The sequence below is a fragment of the Malania oleifera genome, chromosome 6 (assembly GCF_029873635.1).
Source record: "Malania oleifera isolate guangnan ecotype guangnan chromosome 6, ASM2987363v1, whole genome shotgun sequence".
Classification (NCBI taxonomy): domain Eukaryota; kingdom Viridiplantae; phylum Streptophyta; class Magnoliopsida; order Santalales; family Ximeniaceae; genus Malania; species Malania oleifera.
This window is the reverse complement of record NC_080422.1, coordinates 87427765-87446655: the sequence shown is the minus strand read 5'-3', so window position 1 is coordinate 87446655 and position 18891 is coordinate 87427765. Positions and strand designations below refer to the sequence as shown.

Genomic DNA, 18891 nt, shown 5'->3' with positions numbered 1-18891 from the left:
ACAATTACTATCTCACAGTATATACATCTCAAAAATGAAATCTAGGGACAATCCCCACAAAACCTAACTGTCCCTACCAAAATCTTACCCTTCCAAAGAGGGCAAACAACTGATCTAGATCAGCAGGGCTTTTCCCGCTCTCCTATCTAGGGCTCCTGAAAAATGTATAAGATTTAGGGGTGAGACACCTCTCAGTAAGAGAAATAAACTAATACTAGTGTGTGGCAACATGAGTATTTTGTGTTCTACATATACCATACATAACATATTCAATACTGTTTATCAAATCTAGGAAAACATATGCATATCAAAACATGATAGAACATACTGTATTTTCATAAACATTTCTCATCTCATATCATAATAATAATAACATAAAAACAATTCTGGTAGATTAGCTGGCTGTTGTCATGTATTACCCCCACATGACTGGGTTGTGTGGCCCGAAGGCGGGACCTGACAATGGTTGGCCAACCACTGCCAAGTCAAACAGTAGTCTGTAGGTCCGATGGGTCTACCCAAACTGATCCGTACACTAGGAGCGATAACAGCACACTTCTTGAAAATAACCACATCGACCATCCAATCTCACACCACTCCGTATAGCGGCGTTAACACAAATATCATGATCATGAGGACCATGGACACATAGCAATGGTACCGTGCAAGTGCTAGTCTAGACCAAGCCAACCAAGTTCTGATATCATATACATATACTAAAATCGTGATACATGGATATCTCATATCAATAATTATCAAATCAATCATATCATTTTTCACATATACATATTTCATGAAAATCATCGGCCCGTACGCTGGAATTACACATTTTATCATAGTTCGGTCCGTACGCCGGTAAATCACATAACACAGCCCGTACGCTAGCAAATCACATAACTCGGCTCGTACGCCGGCAAACATATCCACATAGCACGGCCCGTACGCCGGCAAATCACATATATATATATATATATATCTCGACCCATACGCCGGTTTTCCATCATAGAAATTCATATCGTCCCCATTCCCAGAAAACAGTATTTCACAACATTTTTATACTCATGTCACACTAAACAAATTTTCTACGTATTCAACATATCATCATTTAAACAGTATTTTCTAAATATAAATCATATATATATATATTTATTTATTTTTTCCTGAACCAGATGCTACATATATATACATGCATTTTCTCAAAACAAAACTGGCTTAGTTTATCCTCTTACCTGATTCCTGAAAAGCCCCTAAGAAAATCTTCCCCGTACCCACAAGGTTCTCAACTCAATACCCTGAAAATGAAAACTCGCAGAATTAAAGTTTAGTATTTTTGTACGTATAACATTTTCTATAACTACCACTAAGTCAAATTCGACTTAAAAAGTCTTACCTCAACTTAGGGATGATTCCCAACGTTCCCAATCAACACCCCTGGAACTGAAAATTTTAGTATTAAAGTTTAGTATTTTTACGCGTATATCACTTTCTTTAACTGTCAAAAATCCAAATATTGAATATAAAGCCTTACCTTGGATTTGGGATGAAATCCAACTTCGTTTCTCTGGTGATCCGCTCCGGCAGACCTGTAGAGAACTTCGCCAGGAGCGTCGTGGTGGCTTCGGTTTGTCGATCCGGCGTAAAACTAGCCCGAAATCGAAGAGAGAGAGAGAGTAGGAGAGTGAGAGAAGAGAGAGAGAGAGAGAGAGAGAGAGAGCACTTCCAAAAAATCTAAGCAAGCTTCTTCAAGAAGCTTGAGTTATATTTTATATATAGTAATCATTAACTAAAGTAAAGCTTCTTGAAGAAGCTTTCACACTTTCTATATATATATATATATATATATATATATATATATACCTTTAACCTATATATTAAATGCATATCATAATAACTTACTTATACACACACACACACACACACACACACACACACACATATATATATACATGCTTCAATATTTATATATATATATATATATATATATATATATATTCCTTATCATACTATTCATTTTACTTTTTAATTTAATTAATTAATTTTATTTTATTATTTTATTATTATTATTTTTTAAATTTTATTTTTCCCGGTTACTACATGGCAGGGCACCGATCTCTAAAGTTTTGTATTGGATGGCTCCAGAAGAACTTCAGGAGTTGAAGGAGAAGTTGCAGGAATTACTAGACAAGAGCTTTATCCGACCTAGTGTTTCGTCCTAAAGAGCTCTAGTTTTGTTTGTGAAGAAGAAGGACGGGTCAATGTGCATGTGCATTGATTACCATGACATCAACAAGGTGACTATGAAGAACCGTTACTCATTGCCTCATATTGATGATCTCTTTGACCAGCTATAGGGGATGCAGGTCTTTTCGAAGATCGACCTACAGTCAGGGTATCATCAGGTAAGAGTTAGATCTGAGGATGTTGCGAAGACTACATTCCTAACTAGATATGGCCACTACGAGTTCTTAGTCATGCCTTTTGGGTTGACGAATGCCCCGACAGTATTCATAGATATGATGAATAGGGTTTTCCATGAGTACCTGGACACCAGTTTGTAGTGGTGTTCATCGATGACATTCTGGTATACTCGAGGAATTCAGAAGAGCATGAAAACCATTTGAGGTTGGTGCTACAGATCCTGCGAGAGAGGAAGCTATATGCCAAGCTGAAGAAATGTGAGTTCTTGTTGAATCAGGTCATGTTTTTAGGTCATATGATGTCTAAGGGCGGTATCTCAGTTGATCCTAACAAGATTGAAGTTGTGGTCGACTAGGTGACACTGAAGAGTGTGCAAGAGGTTCGGCGTTTCCTAGGACTGGCGGGTTATTATCATCAGTTCGTGGAGGGATTCTCTAAGTTGTCTAGGCCTCTGACATGATTAACTAGGAAGGTTGTGAAGTTTGATTGGATCAAGGATTGTGAGTAGTGTTTCTAGGAGTTGAAACATCGACTGATTACTGCTCCAGTCTTGACCATTCCCTCAGGGGATGGCGATTTTGTGATCTATAGTGACGCATCTCTGAAGGGTTTGGGATGTGTGCTTATGTAATAGGGTAAGGTAATAGCTTATGCTTCTTGGCAACTCAAAGAATATGAGAAGAATTACCCTACACATGATATAGAATTGGCTGTTGTAGTTTATGCATTGAAGTTCTGGAGACACTAACTATATGGTGTTCAGTGTGAGATTTTCACTGACCACAAAAGTCTCAAGTACTTTTTCACATAGAAGGAGTTGAATATGAGACAGAGAAGGTGGCATGATCTAATCAAGGACTACGATTGCACCATCAATTATCACCCAGGGAAAGTTAACATGATAGCTGATGCATTGAGTCGAAAGTCTGAGCATGCAGCAGAATCTGCAGTTGTAGCTCAGCATCATATCATACGGGATCTGGAAAGCCTCGGTATAGAGTTGGTGGCTGGTGATCATCAAGCCTTCGTTGCTAGCTTGGTGATTCGACCGACTTTGTTTGAGCGTATTAAAATCGCGCAGGCTAGTGATGCGGAGTTGGTTGAGACTGTGGAGAAAGTGCAGCAGGGGTTGGCTACGGATTTTAACATCTCTAAGGGAGGTGTGTTGAGGTTTGGGACCAGGTACTGTGTTCCAAACGACGATGAGATCAGAAGGACGATTCTGGAGGAAGCGCATTGTTCTTTGTATACGGTACATCCTGGTAGCATGAAGATGTATCAGGATTTGCACGAGACCTTCTGGTGGAGTGGTATGAAAATAGAGATTGCTCAGTTTGTGGAACAGTGTTTGACGTGTCAGCAGATAAAAGTTGAACATTAGAGGCCGGCAAGGCCGCTACAGCCCTTAGTTATTTTGGAGTGGAAATGGAAGCACATTTCCATTGACTTTGTTATTGGATTGCCACCAGCACTTCATGGACAGAATGCCATTTGGGTAATCGTGGACAAGTTGACGAAATCCGCTCACTTTGTACCGATGAAGGTTAGCTACTATTTGAGTAGGCTAGCAAACTTGTACGTGCATAAGATAGTTAAAATGCACGGGGTACTAGTGTCCATTGTGTCAGATCGAGACTCGAGGTTTACCTCTCGATTCTGGAAGAGCTTGTAGGAAGCAATGGGGAGGAAACTTACTTTCAGTACATTGTTCCATCCCCAGACTGATGGATAGTCGGAGAGAACAATACAGATCTTGGAGGATATGTTATGGGCTTGCGTGTTAGACTTCGGTGGTGGTTGGATGCAGTTTCTGCCACTTGTAAGTTTGCCTATAACAATAGCTTTCAGGCTAGTATCGGGATGACACCGTTCAAGGCTTTGTATGGTCGGATATGTCAGTCTCCTCTGTATTGGGATGAGGTTGGTGAACGTCAGGTTTTAGGACCTGAACTCATGCAGCAGGCGTCTGAGAAGATGGGTTTGATCCGGGATAGGATTAAATTGGCTCAGAGTCGGTAGAAGAGTTACGTGGACGTTCGCCTCCGTGAGTTGGAATTCGAGGTGGGGGTAAGATATTCCTAAAAATCGCTCCGATGAAATGGGTGATGAGATTCGGGAAGAAAGGCAAGCTGAGCCTGAAGTATATTAGACAATTCAAGGTTCTTGAGCAAGTGGGTTTGGTAGCCTACAGGATTGCACTACCCCCAGCGCTCTCAAGTAGGCCTGGCAAAACGGGCGAGCAGGCCAGGTTTGGGTGGGTCACTAACGGGTCGGGTCATAAACGGGTCAATGTTAAACGGATCAAACACATGCCAACCCTAACCCGCCCATTTAATAAACGGGCGGGTAACGGGTCACCCGTTTAAAAAAATATAATTTTTTTATTTTAAAATTTTTAAAAATTTCATATAAAATGACATTTTTTTTATAAAAAAAATACTACATTTTATTTAGTAATTTCTAAATAAAAAGAACATAAAATGTAAAAAACAATACATCCCTTTAATGAATACAATTTTTAAAAAATGTAAAATTAAAAAAAACACACACACCTCTAAAAATATTAAATATGCATAATACATGCATAAAATATTTATATATAAATCTAAATTTAAATGAGTCCCATAATATTTACATACAGAGCTAAATGTAAAATATTTAATAAGTTCATTCATCATTCATATTTTTTTAATTCATGCATTATGCATAACACATGAATCAAATGTTCAAGTCCCATAATCAAAACATTATTATAGAGATTTCTTTTGTTATTACTTGATTTTCACTCAACTTAGCTTCTGTCTTCTGAACATGGTAGGGATCCTTCTTGTTTTCTTAATTTATTTTATTTTTCTACTATTGAAACACAAATCCATCATGCATCATCCATGAAACATTGAAACCCAACAAACCAGTGGCCCAGCAACTCAGTAAGGCGGTAACAGACTAACAGAGAACCTAAAAAATAAAAAAATCTCAACTCACCTCTACAACTCACTTCTGGAGTCAGGTGGTCTGTCCGTCTGTGGAGCTGGGGATGACTGACAGTGGCTGTGGTCTGTGGAGCCTGGAGGAGACATGGAGATGACGACTTGAGCTACCGGCAGGTCCGACGGCGACAAGTAGCAGCGCACCAGAGGAGAGCCAGAGGAGAGGACAGGTTGGAGATGAGGAGACTCGAGAGAGGCTGAGAGAGTGAGAGTTGAGAGGTCGGAGATGAGGAGACTCGGGAGAGGCTGAGAGCTTGAGACTCGAGAGCCACAGCGCGGGTTAGAGAGACTAAGAGCCCTTAGGGTTTTTTTTGTGTTGATTGAGACTCTTGACTCTTGAGAGTGAAACCTGAAGCCTGAAGAGTGAAGAGTGAAGAGTGAAGGTATGTGCACTGTGCGCTGTGCCGCGTGCGTGAGTAAGTCGTGACTGAAGGCTGAAGCTGGTGCCTGGGTTGGGGGCTGGGGCTAGAATTATGCATTAAGGCTTAAGCCATTAAGGAATAAGGAATAAGGATCCAAAATAACGGGTCACCCGCTGGGTGACCTGCCCAAACTCGGGGAACCCGTTTAGAAATAGGTTAACCAGTGACCCGCCCAAATATTAAACGGGTTAACTTCTTTAAATCCGAACCCGTTTTAAAAAGGGCGGATCCGGATGACCCGACGGGTCATGACCCGTTTTGCCAGGCCTACTCTCAAGGATTCATGATGTGTTTCACGTATCCATGTTGAGAAGGTACTTGTCAGATCCGTCGTATGTTATTAGTTACAACAACTTGAAAATTGCGGATACTTTAGCGTACAAGGAAGTACCTGTTCAAATTCTGGACCGTAAAGTTCAGAAGCTATGTACCAAGGAGATACTGTTAGTGAAGGTATTGTGGCGGAATCACGAGGTTGAGGAAGCTTTTTGGGAATTGGAAGCGGAGATACGTCAAAAGCCAAGAGATTTCGGGAAATCCAGAAGTCTCGGGCTCGTCGACGAGGCCACCGCTTCGTCGACAAACTCCCTTCGTTGAACTGTCGATGAAGACGCCGCCTCGTCGACAAGGTTGGGCGAGTCAAGGGTGCTATAAATATCCAATTTGATTGATTCTAAGCTAAGTTATCAAGTCTTCTCTCCCTCTCTTTCTAAGAACTCGAAAGTCTTCTCTCTCTCTCTCTCTCCAGATTTCTTCGTTGTTCGTCGCGGGAATCGATGATCCGACGTTACTATGAGGATCAAGGAAGGATTTTCTTCGTGATTTATGGAACAGATCTTCGTTTCGAGGAATTTCGGGTTTAGATCCAAAACTGAGGTAAGGCTCGATTTTCATTTCTGTTTTGGTAGTTCTGTAGGGAATGGAATTGTAAGTATGTTTTGTAATGTGATTTATAGGTTTTGGAAACTCGGTTCATTGTTTAGGAAAAGTAGAGTTCGGGTTTGGATTTTTGGGGAAAGGTAAGGGAATTCTGTTTATATCAGTTATTTTTGAAATCAGATTCGGTAGAATTGTGGTTCACGGTCCTGTGTATGTTTTGGCTACTTATTTCGAGAAATCTAACAGGTGAAAATTACGGGGTTTTCATAGTACAGTTTTAGGAAAAATGGGGCATTGGGTTGCATATCTGGTTTCATTGGAAAATTGTGGATATATTGTGTTATGGAGATGCCCGTGCCTTGACTTGTTTTAAATTGTATCCTTGAAAATCATGATTTTGTGATTACCAAATAAGTGTGGAATGTACTGTTATATGAATATGCATGAGTTGTGATTTTCTAAAATGAGATATGGGAATGTGAGTTCCAAATTGTTCCAGGTTGTGAAAGAGTATCCGACTTTATATTCGAGAGTGTGAAATATCACCTGCCAGTGGCAAGAGTGTCCGGCTCTATATCCGAGGGCGTGAAAATATTGCCTCTTACCAGCTGATCACCGAAGGGTGTGGATCCACCATATGTACCGGTACGTTGCCATGGGAGCCTAGGGCTACACCATCTGCCGGGGACGCTATGTAATGTGGGCCGACTTCGTGCCGAAGGGTGTGACAACATCGGGTTACCGATCATGTGTGTGTTGGGAATAGTTTTGTGAAAAATGCTGAAATTGTATTGAACTGTGTATGTTATATGTCATGATAACACTTATATGCCACACATCGATAAACTTGATTCTTCCTTACTGAAAGGAGTCTCACCCCTATCATACGTATATGTTTTCAGGTCCTTTGAGTAATCGAAACTAGCGTCCTTGTATTGGGAGCGTGGTGATCGATTTACTGCGTAGGGTACTAGTGTAAGTACACAAACTGTAATAGGGTTGTCATTTTGGGTATTGCGCGCACCTTGGGTTATGTTTTGTATTATAAAGCTTAGACTCTATTTGTATAGACCCTAGTATGGTACTATGTATGTATGGAATGAACTTTTTCGCTACATATATGTCATGTATGTGAATGTGTATAGGGTGTACGGGAACCCAATGAGGTTGGACCCTCATTCATTATGGTATCATGTGTGTTTTGTATGATACAGGGACATGATAGGTTACTAAATCACCCCTGGGGCTCATTGCCGAGTTCGAGGCGTGACAACACCTATGTCATTTAAAATACAGAAATTTCTGAGTTATTTATTCAATCATACTTCTATCTATGGTAGGTAATCTCTGTTTGCTGTGTATACTATATATGTACATAATTATGAAAACTCCCCTGGATGACTCTATGTCATGATTTAACCCCTCATGACAGGGTTATGCGGCTTGCAGGCGAGACTAAACACTGGTTGGCTTACTTGTGTTAGTCTAACTGTATTTCTATATATATCTGTAGCACGAAAGGCCCGCTCCACCTGGTCCGGACGCCATGGAGTACTCTATTATACCTGTGGCACAATCGGCAATACCATACTCAATCTGAGACATATGGTTGCACTGTCTATACTACATAGTTATGGTACCGTGCTCCGTAAACTGCTTTGTTCCATCAAGGTCTGATATTATGTAATACTATTTCTATTGACCCTATGGGTCATACCTTGTTTTGATTATGACAAATACTCTAATATTTAATGGTTTGATGAGTTTGTGTGCAGGACCAATCAAACGTATCATATGGTGCACGCACATGAATTTGTAGAAGACGAAGACTCAAAATGTGTATTCATTGTAATTTATATTTATCATATTGAGTCTGTGTAAGAGCCCAAAATATGAAAAATGGGTTTAAATATTAAGAGGGGCAAAATTGGAAATTTTCGGGTCAAGGGCTATAAAAGGAAATTTCTATTACTTCTTCATTAAGTAAACTTAATCTTATCTCTCTTTCTCTCTCTCTCTAAACTCTCTCATTCTCTCTAGAATTCTTCGCCGATCGTTGAAAGAATCGGAAAATGAAAGTTGCCACGAGGATCGTGGAAGGATTCTCTACAACTTCTACGGATCGGAATCTCGTTTGAGAGATTTTCGGGTTTCGGCATAAAATTGAGGTAAGGCTCGGTTTTCAATTCTGATCCGGTAGATTTGTAGGTAACTGTCTTGTGAACATATTCTGTACTGTGATTTGTAGGTTTTGGAACTCGGCTCGCTGTTTAGGGACCTTGGAGTTCGGGATTTGCTTACGGAGTTAAGGTAAGGGAAAACTGTGTTATATTGGTTATTTTTGAAATCGGACTCAGTGGAACTGTGGTCTACGATCCTGTGTGTGTTTAGGCTACTCATTTGGGGGGATCTAATGGGGAAAACTATGGGTTTTTCATTATTACAGTTTTTGAGAAAAATGGGGCAACAAGCTGAATCCCGGGTTTTGTTGAAAACCGAGTATATGTGTGATTTATACTGTGATATTGGGATGGTCGTGCCTTGACTTTGTTTAAACTGTATTTGTTTGGAAAACCATGATTTAGATTACCAAATGAGTGTGGTTTGTTTGGTTATATGAGCATACATGTGTGTGTGATACGCAGAATTACTGATAGGAACGCGGTTCCGGAATTACTGATAGGATCGCAATTCCAAAATGATTCCAGGTACTGAGAGTGTCCAACTCTATATCCGAGGGCGTGTGTTTATCGCCTACCACGTAGGCAAGAGTGACTGGCTCTATATATGAGGGCATGAGCCTATTCTGGCAGATCAGGCCAAAGGGTGTGGATCCACCAGTAAGCGCCGGTACGATGCCATGGGAGTCGAGGACTAGCCATGTGCCGGTGGCGCCGTGCTTCACGGGTTGGCTACGGGCCAATGCCAAAATGCCGAACCTGCTTCAGGCCGATGGGTGTGATGACACCGGGTTACTGATCATGTGTGTGTATTATACGGGGTTGCGTATAAATGGCCGCCGTATGTGTGCATGTATATACTACGTAAATTAGCACTGGAATGCATTTAATTGCGTGTATATTGTATTATGATAACACTCAAATGCCCCACACCGATATAACTTGTGTTCTTCCCTACTGAGAGGTGTCTTACCCCTACTGTACGTACATTGTTTACAGGTCCTTCGGGTAACTGGAACTAGCGTCCTGGTGTAGGGAGCGTAGTGGTTGGTGTACTGCGTTAGCGCTTGGGTAAGTGCTTGGACTGTAGTTTTGTTGGGTTGCCATTTTGAGTTGTATTTGGACACCCAGTTTGTACATTTTGTTAGAGCCGTGTTCTGCTCTTCTACATACTCTGGTATGGTACTGCATATGTTGATATAGAATGACTTTTTCCCGCTGCGTATATGATTATGATTGGATGTGTTTAGGGTGTCTGGGAACCCCACAGGGTCGGACCCTCATCCTTTATACTGTATCTGTGATGATTTGTATAATACAGGGATATGTTAGGTTACAATCTCACCCCTGGGTCCCATTTTCGGGTTCGGGGCGTGACAGTCTATAATAGTAAATAAGAAATGGTTTGTAATAATTAATGTCTTACCTGCATGGTAGTATCGAAAAGTTCATGACCATAGATAGACCTTAGGGAACACCCTTCAGTCGACCGACACCGGATTTTTTCGGTGTCCTCGAACTAAAATGGACCTAAAAATGACCCTTCCACACTCACACATGTATATATATGAATGATCATTTGAATAGGGTGTTTGCATGCTTAAACATAACCAAAATGCTCGAAATAGGCACATTCAGTCGACCGTACTTCACAGTACATATACTCTCGGTTGATCGAACCCGGACCAGGTCAATAGTTTAACCATAGTCCGATCGACCAAACTCCCTTTGAGTCAACACTTTGACCTCCTGGTCGACCGAGCCCAAAATGAACGCCAACGCTCTGGACGACCGAGGGCCCTCTAGAGATGCCCCAACGATCTGGTCAACCGAACCATTTAGTTCATTTCTTCCCGGTCGACTGAACCGTACTAATTGAAAAAATCGCCCTTCCCGGTCGACCGAAACCATAGTTCATTTCCCCCTGGTCGACTAAACCTCGGTAATTTTGCCCTCGACACATACGTCTAGTTGACCGAATCCCCAGTTCATTTTTGTCCTGGTCGACCAAACCATATGAACTTGGGTTGATCAAAAATGTTTCTGGTCGACTGAAGCTCTCGAGTTGGACTTAATTTTTACCTTGGTTAATATTTTTAAACGGAGTTAACTTGGTTAAAATATATCAAAACTTTCCTAATAATTTCATATGTGTCCTTAACGGTTATATTTTAGGAGTTGTTTATATATACCCTCTCATTTGGAATAATTAGTATAAGATTAGAAAATATAATTAGCCAATATCCTTTCAATTTCAAAAAACCTATACTTCATATTCAAGCTTTAAACTCCCACTCTTACTCATTCATATTGCAAATACCTCTTTGTAAGAGTATTCTTGTACTTATCTCACCAAGCTTAAACTCTCTTTTGATTGTTCTATTTGAAATTTATATTTCATAGAGAGTAAGCTGCAAGTTCTCCTAGGGGGCTTTGTAAATAAGCCTTTCGTAGGAAAACTTTTTTAAGCTTCTAAGTTCTGCATTCTCATTGCAATACTCAAGAGTTCATATTGTGTTTTGGTTACAAAAATATTATACATCATTTTCAAAAATATCTCTTGTTCATATCTTTGATAAATCTATTTTGAGATATTTTCTTAAGTGCTAAAAGATCTTTATTGTTACACCTTTTGATTGAGATTATCTTTTTATTACAAAGATCAAATAAATATTTTGCAAACCATTTTTAAATATCTCTTGTGGTTTATATTGAGAAATATTATTTGTTGAGATATTTGAAGTGTGCTTGTGATCTTTGTTGGTACATTGTGATTGAAATATTATTTTGACACAAAGATCCTATCATTTACACTCTCACGCACTGATTGCTATATTTGCATAAATATTTGAGAGTAAACACTTAGACTACACCGAGCTTATCAAATCCTATCTTTTGGTAGTGCATTAGTTATACTATGCGTATTGGGTACATATCTACTTTACACGAAAGCACAATCACTGTACCATTTGATTGTATTTCAAATCTATTGTATTTCCAGGCACGGGCCTGAAGAGGGAAACTAGCCCTTTGAAATAGTCCCAGATTGGCTTAGACCCGGTTAGGAAAGTTAGGTGTGTCATCCTGTTAAGGCGTGTCGGTTGATGTTAGCCCCTTAAATTGACCTAGTTGTATTAGGTGCCGCTCCACTCGTTTAAGTGAGCATTATAGTGGTAATCCTTGTGCTGGTGTGGCCAAGGCAGGGACGTAGACATTGTTGGCCGAACCTCGATAACATATTGTGCGTGTTCATTTACATTTCCGCAATTTAATTACTGCACGTATATGTTATATTGTGAATTATTGAGTTTACATTTGCATAGATAGACCCTAAGTTAAGTAATACCATTTATCTCGTTCAACCTAGGCTATAATTTTTAAATACCCACTTCACCCCCCCTCTTGGGATTGCACTATTTTTAACAATTTCTATATAATATCTATCTGTTTTACCATGATTTTGTATCAACTGTATTAACCATGATTTTGTAATTCTCTGTATTAACGATGACGCTGTAATAGCTGTAAATCTGTATTATTTGTATTTCTATATGTCATGGTTTTATACTTTGTATATCATTGTTCTGTAAAACTCTGTATAATCATGATTATGTAAAATACTGTATAATCGTGGTTCTGTAAAATACTGTATAATCATGGTTTTGTAAAACTCTGTATAATCATGGTTCTGTAAAATATTGTATAATCATGGTTCTGTAAAATGCTGTATAATCATGGTTCTGTAAAATACTGTATAATCATGGTTCTGTAAAATACTGTATAATCACGGTTTTGTAAAATGCTGTATATTCATATTTCTGTGAAATACTGTATAACGTAGTTTTGTATAACCATGTAAATTATAATTCTATAAGACACTGTAAATAAAACTATATAAGTTGTATATCATAATTCTGTAAAAACTATATGATCATAATTTTGTAAATCTGTATAAAATTATGTAATATTCCAGTATTTCTCATGCCACACAATTAAATAAAATTCATTAAATATAATCTGTAAATCTGTATAATTTTCCACGCTCTGATATGTTCAAAAATCATACTTTGAAAACTTATGATCAAGTACTATACTTTACTGATAAAGTTTCTAATTTAACTAACATAACACATTTCCCTTACCTGACTAACTGAATTCTATTTTTTGTTTTCCTATCTTACGCCTGTGGCGTTCGTAATTTCAACGCCTTGAAATTATACACGTATATTCTCTAGTCAATTCACTAAATTCCCAAAATAATTATCGTATTCATATTTTCCCAAACCTGCATATTTCACAAACCTGCATATTTTAGTTTATTTACAAAATGTCAACCAAACAAGTATTATTATTTTTACCTTATTTTATGGGGAAATACTCGCCTAAACTCTAGCTCATGCTTATAGCTTTTACACCATAACCCTGTATTTCACAAATTCTCAATTCCTTAGTTCAACTCCACAACTATATTTATATTCACATTTCTAAGCCAATACATCCAACAATTCAGATAAATAACCCATAAACACTCAAATTACCTCTTTACCTCAGTTTTGGGATGGTGCCCCAGAACCCCAAACTGAAATTTCGTTTCGCCTACGTTGTAGTGAATCTTCCCAGAAACCCTGTGATAGTTCCTGATCATCAATCTGGGTTTAAAACGGAGTAGAATTTTAGAGAGAAGGGGAAGAGGGTTCGTGGGTTTAGTGAGAGAGGGAGAAGAAAATTTTATTTTCTTCAAATGAGGCTCGCATGTTTTCTTTATAACCCACACTGCCAAGAAAATTGTCGCCAATTTTCTATTTAACCGGCCCAGAAATTACAGTTTACCCGTTACCCAGCCACGGTAAATTACCAAAACCGTCGCCGATTTCCTTTCCCTTATAGAAAATTGGCGCCGATTTTTTCTCTTGCCTTAGCTAAAAATTCACTTTTCCTTATTTATTTTATTTTTATATTTTCCGGATCTCTACAACATTTGTAGAATAGAAAGTAGTAAAAGTTTTTTTCTAACATGTCTTCTTCAGTAATATTTTCACCACATAATTTTAACTTTGAACTAATCTTATGCAAGGTTGAGTTATATTTACCGACTGTTTTAAAATCTCACAACCTCAGGTACAACCAATTATATCGAGCTTTTAGTAAAATCACAGTTTTCTGTGATCAAATCTATCTTTTAAATTTTTCCATAGAATAAGCAGATCTTTAAGAGTGAGGTATTCAGTTTTCAATTCTTCATCTAAATGATGACGGAGGAAGATCATAACTTTTGCACCTGCAGGAATGCGGTATTTCCATCTAAAATAGTGTTTCCCAAGTTCATTGCATTTAGATAGATATCAACATTAATAATCCATGATAAATAATTATTACCTTTGATATCAAGGGAAACAAATTCAACTTTACTTAGGTTCAACATCTGAATAAACTAACAAAAATAAGACAATTTAGAAAAAAAAAATATGTATAAACTGAAATAAAACTAAGATAATAATATAGTATTATTTCTACCCTTCTGGGATACTTAAATATGTTTCTTGAGAAATATTATTTTATTTTTCTCAATTTGTACTCTTGAGGAGTATGATTCTAGTTTACAATATTAAATTAAATAATAATTTACCACCTCTTTCGAAAGTTAAATATACTATCTCATCGAAAGATAAATGTTTCACCTCTTTAGGAGTTCCAATTTAACATCTCTTTAGAAGGTTAAAAAATATACTATCTTTAGGAGGTAAATATTTACATCTCTTCTGAAGATTAAATACATATACTCTTAAAGAGGTCTATCTCTTCGGGAGATTAAATATGTAGACAAGAAATTTAAATATATTACCTCTTCATAAGTACTATCTTTTCGAGAAATATATATACGTAAGATTTAAATATATATAGCAACTTTAGGAGGACTATTTAACTATCTCTTCTGAAGATTGGTAGTTTAAATATATATGTATATAGGCGGTACAAAAATAAAACCATCCATTAAGGCAGTATAAATATATAGAAATATATCAGTATGTTAGAATCTCATAAATTAAATAAGAATTAAAGAAATATGTCAATTGGTTATAATCTAATACTGATAACGTATTATAAAAGATGTAAAAAATAAATAAAAAATAAATATAGACGAAACAAAAATTTTACATGATTCAACTACGTCTACTCAATGGATGGATGGGATCAAAACTTCACTATCACAGGAAGAATTACAGTATGATATGAAACCGATCTTGTATAAGATATCTCTATCTTCTCTTTATCCTTTCTTCACTTTATCTCTTTTTTTCTCTTATTCTCACTATATATCTACATGAAAGCATCAAATATGCATCCCAAATGAAGAGAGAATACCCTTTTATAAGGCAATATGAATAACTAAGCATTTATTAAGAAAAAAATCTAAGAAATGGAAGATAAGGTGACATACACTTTATTAATACAAACATATAGAGCAAGTTTATATGGGACATAAATTAGTACGAGCTACATGAGACAAGTTCATAGTTAACATGGAAAACATATGACAAGGTAAACATGTAACATGCAAGTTCATAGATATATTCATAACATTTTAAGACATTGTCAACAGGATTTTTCTTTTTGCCTTTCAATCATTAAAAAAATTTGGATTTTAATGAAAAATAAGTTCCCTTATTCTTTTTTGTTCTCATTTCTCAAACAAAATTCTTTGGGAGCCTCAATTGAAACAGAAAGACAATTATTTTCCTCTCCTTTTCCTTCACCACACCATCAAACAGCATTAATTTTAACTTCAGCAAAGAGGCCTGCCTAAATCCAGCATTCAACTGTATCTGAAGCATTTTTCATTCGAGTGATACAAACCTTTTTATTGGGAACCAGCGTCAGATCATCTTCAATAACTGTTAGAACAAAGAATATGAGAATGAAAATGGCATTATAGGATCATCCTTCCATTCAAGGAGGTGAAAAAGCTCAAAATCACAAAATGTGCAGGGGCAAAGTCATGACAAACCTCTAGAAAATTATCAAAACCAATAGACAAAATCTAGATAGCCAAAGTTCACAATGTAGGCAACAGGCCAAATATCTGAAAAGAAGTAGTTGCAGTAAACAATTACCAAAACTCTCGAGTATTTTCCCAAACATAATCAATAAACTACTCATCATCTTCTTCGATGACCTTGGTTCCCAAGCCACCAAGTCCTTCAGGTGGGACTTCAGCAACAGTAACGAGCGAGTAGAGCTCTTCCTTTGCATCTTCATCATCATTCCTCTTGCGTGCAATGCGAACTCTAATCCTCCTAGGGACACTTCGGATACCCCTGCTCCAAATATGCTTGTTCAGCTTCACATCCACCCTCACATCCTTGGTTCCCATGGCTGTCTGTGCAAACTTCCTGATTTCCTTGATGGCCTTTGGAGCTTTCTTTTTGAATGTGCTGCAGGACAAATTTGTAGCACCAAAAAAAATTAATGCTACTTATAAAAAAAAAAAATGGATGAGAAAAAATATAGATGATTGATATTTTCTAGCTGCCTTGGCCCAGAATGACATGGATTATCATTAGTTGTACATTTAGATATGACTAAGAAAATTTATATTTCCTCCCATTTGTTTTATAAACTTTTTAATTTAGACTGAACTAATTCATAACTTCATCAGTTTTAACAAAAGTTGGTTCACATTTCCAAGAGTCTGCCAGAGAGTTTATTTCCAAGAAATCTACGCAATTTTACAGCACAGCAACACTGGAAAACATGAAAATTGTTGACCATAGTCCCTCTAACTGCAGTTTTCTAAATTCCTTCTGTTCCATTTCATTGTTCTTCATTCTTTTCCATTTAATCCTCTACAATGAGGTGTTCTCAAACTACAGAATAATCAGCTCTTCATGCTATTCCATTTAATACAATTTTCAATCTTCCATTTCCCTAAACCCTCTTCCACAATCAGAAATTATAATCTAATTACTGTACTGTCCACACATTCCCACTTTTATTTTTGATAATCTCAAAAATTAGTAACTGCCGTCTGAAAAATGCCAAAATTTTATTTTATTTTTAATAATTTTGACAAATAATTACCTTCAAAACCTTAAAGCACAATCACAATCAGCTTCTAAGTTCTACCCTAATTAGCTTTCTAAAGAAATGAGGTGACAACATTATTCAAAGGTTTTAGTAAATCAATCGGTTCTCCACTAGGAAAGTACCAATGACATCATGATCTGGTGGCATCGTAAACTAATATATAGAAATCAAAGAATATGAAGAACTTTCATGATTTACCAGATATAGAAGAGATGACCTCTTACATTATATCAATGAAGGAAGTTAAATTCAATGTTTATGTAGGGAAACTATTTTCAGTCTTTGACTGGTTGAAAGTCATATGACAGAAATATTGAAATAATCAAGTGAAAAGAAAAATGTGTACAAACATCCTAAAGCATTTCATAATGTGAATTACAAAAAAATTGCAGAATTATAGGCCATAATTTATTTAGTAATGTGTTCATTTTCACCATAAACTAAATTTTAGCAAGAAATGCACCTGTGATCCAAAACAAGTCTTTAGAGATTACGCCATTGGGTAAAACTTGAAAACTGGGCAGGGTATTACTTTAAAATAAAAATAAAAATTCAGGCTATCCACGCACAGATATTTGATGATTCAAGTAGCCCAGATCTGGGTTTGAAAAATACCCTGCCAGGTTTTGGGGGAAAACCATGGCAACCATTTTCCTTGATGTATAACAGGCTGCCACACGCATTTTAGGTGTACACTACCCTAAAAGCCAGATACACTAGCAGCATAGAACTCAAGTCAAACATGTTTGATAGAGGGTATCAGAATTGTTACAATTCACAGCTTTAAGAAATAGGGCATTCACCAACGACATCAAACGGTGCTCAGATGCCCCCAAATTTCAAACGTGCGTGGCATAAACTTGGAGACAGAACATATGGAGCTTATCAGTTGCCAAATAATAAGGAAATTTGTGCATCAATTTCTCAATCCATAACCAAGCCTTGGCTAGAAAATAAAAAACAGAAATACCAAAACATAGTCAATCTAACTCAAAACAACAGTCACATAATCAGAAACAAGATATTTAGGGAAGAAGGGGAGGAGAGGAAATGGAGAAAGCTTACCAGCCATGCAAGCGCTTGTGAAGGTTGATGGTGTACTCTCTGGTCACCACCTCCTCCTTTCTCCCCTTGGTCTTCTCCACCATTTTCACTCTCTAGTCTCTTCAAATAGTGTCCTCAACTATAGCTGCACTTCAACCGATCACGCATCAGTCTAGAACCTAAAAATCTACTCAAAAGAACTAGCGAAAAGGGCCTAACAGCCAAAACAAGTCAGAAACAATACAGAAAGCTCAAGATATGTAAGAAAAATCCGTATATCCTTATTATTAATTCTAACAATAGCAGATCCAAAGACTGCGGCTCAAGGATCAAAAGGACGGAGAGAGAGAGAGTGCGAGAGGGTGAAGCAGCTTGGCTTCGGGAGGACGTACCGGAAGAATGGAGGACTGCGGGAGGAGCAAACGCAGAAACCTAACCCTAGTAACCCTCCATGAGATTTATATACCCAATTTGGCGATCTTCTCATCTCGGCCAAGGGTTTGGGCCACGGGCTTTTCTGCTATGGGCCTTCCTGTGGGCCTCATGGTTTGCTTGATTTTCAATTGCATCACTCTTGCAAACAGAACTACGCTTAATAATTCATTGTGACATTTTATTATAACACATTTAGTTATTCAGAGCTTATGTTTTTTGAAAAAATAAATAAAAATTAAACAAATTAGGAGTCAAATAGGGCATGAAAATAAAATGCGGTAAGAAGGCATATCAATTAAGATTTGAGTCCTCTTATTATGTTATCTTAATTGTTAGTATACAAACTTTTCACAGTATTTTTAAATTTTAACAATAATGATATGGGTTCAACTATGGCATTGAAAATGTTTTTCGAAGGGAAAGTGGGGGAGGAATTTA

At 37.5% G+C, this 18891-nt stretch overlaps 1 protein-coding gene across 2 annotated transcripts; it reads right to left on the bottom strand.

Annotated features, from left to right (window-relative positions):
• Positions 1 to 15800: 15800 nt before the first annotated feature.
• LOC131157098 (large ribosomal subunit protein eL31) lies at positions 15801 to 18575 on the bottom strand. Of its 2 annotated transcripts, none has more exons than XM_058110984.1 (3): positions 18411 to 18575; positions 18040 to 18163; positions 15801 to 16322 (listed from the first exon to the last, which is right to left on the bottom strand). In XM_058110984.1, the coding sequence occupies exons 2-3, from the start codon at positions 18120 to 18122 to the stop codon at positions 16040 to 16042; spliced, it is 366 nt and encodes a 121-aa protein (XP_057966967.1). In that variant the 5' UTR covers positions 18123 to 18163; positions 18411 to 18575; the 3' UTR covers positions 15801 to 16039. The 2 variants fall into 2 exon arrangements, with proteins under 2 accessions (XP_057966967.1, XP_057966968.1); XM_058110985.1 differs by having other exon boundaries at positions 18040 to 18232; positions 18411 to 18471.
• Positions 18576 to 18891: the final 316 nt, after the last annotated feature.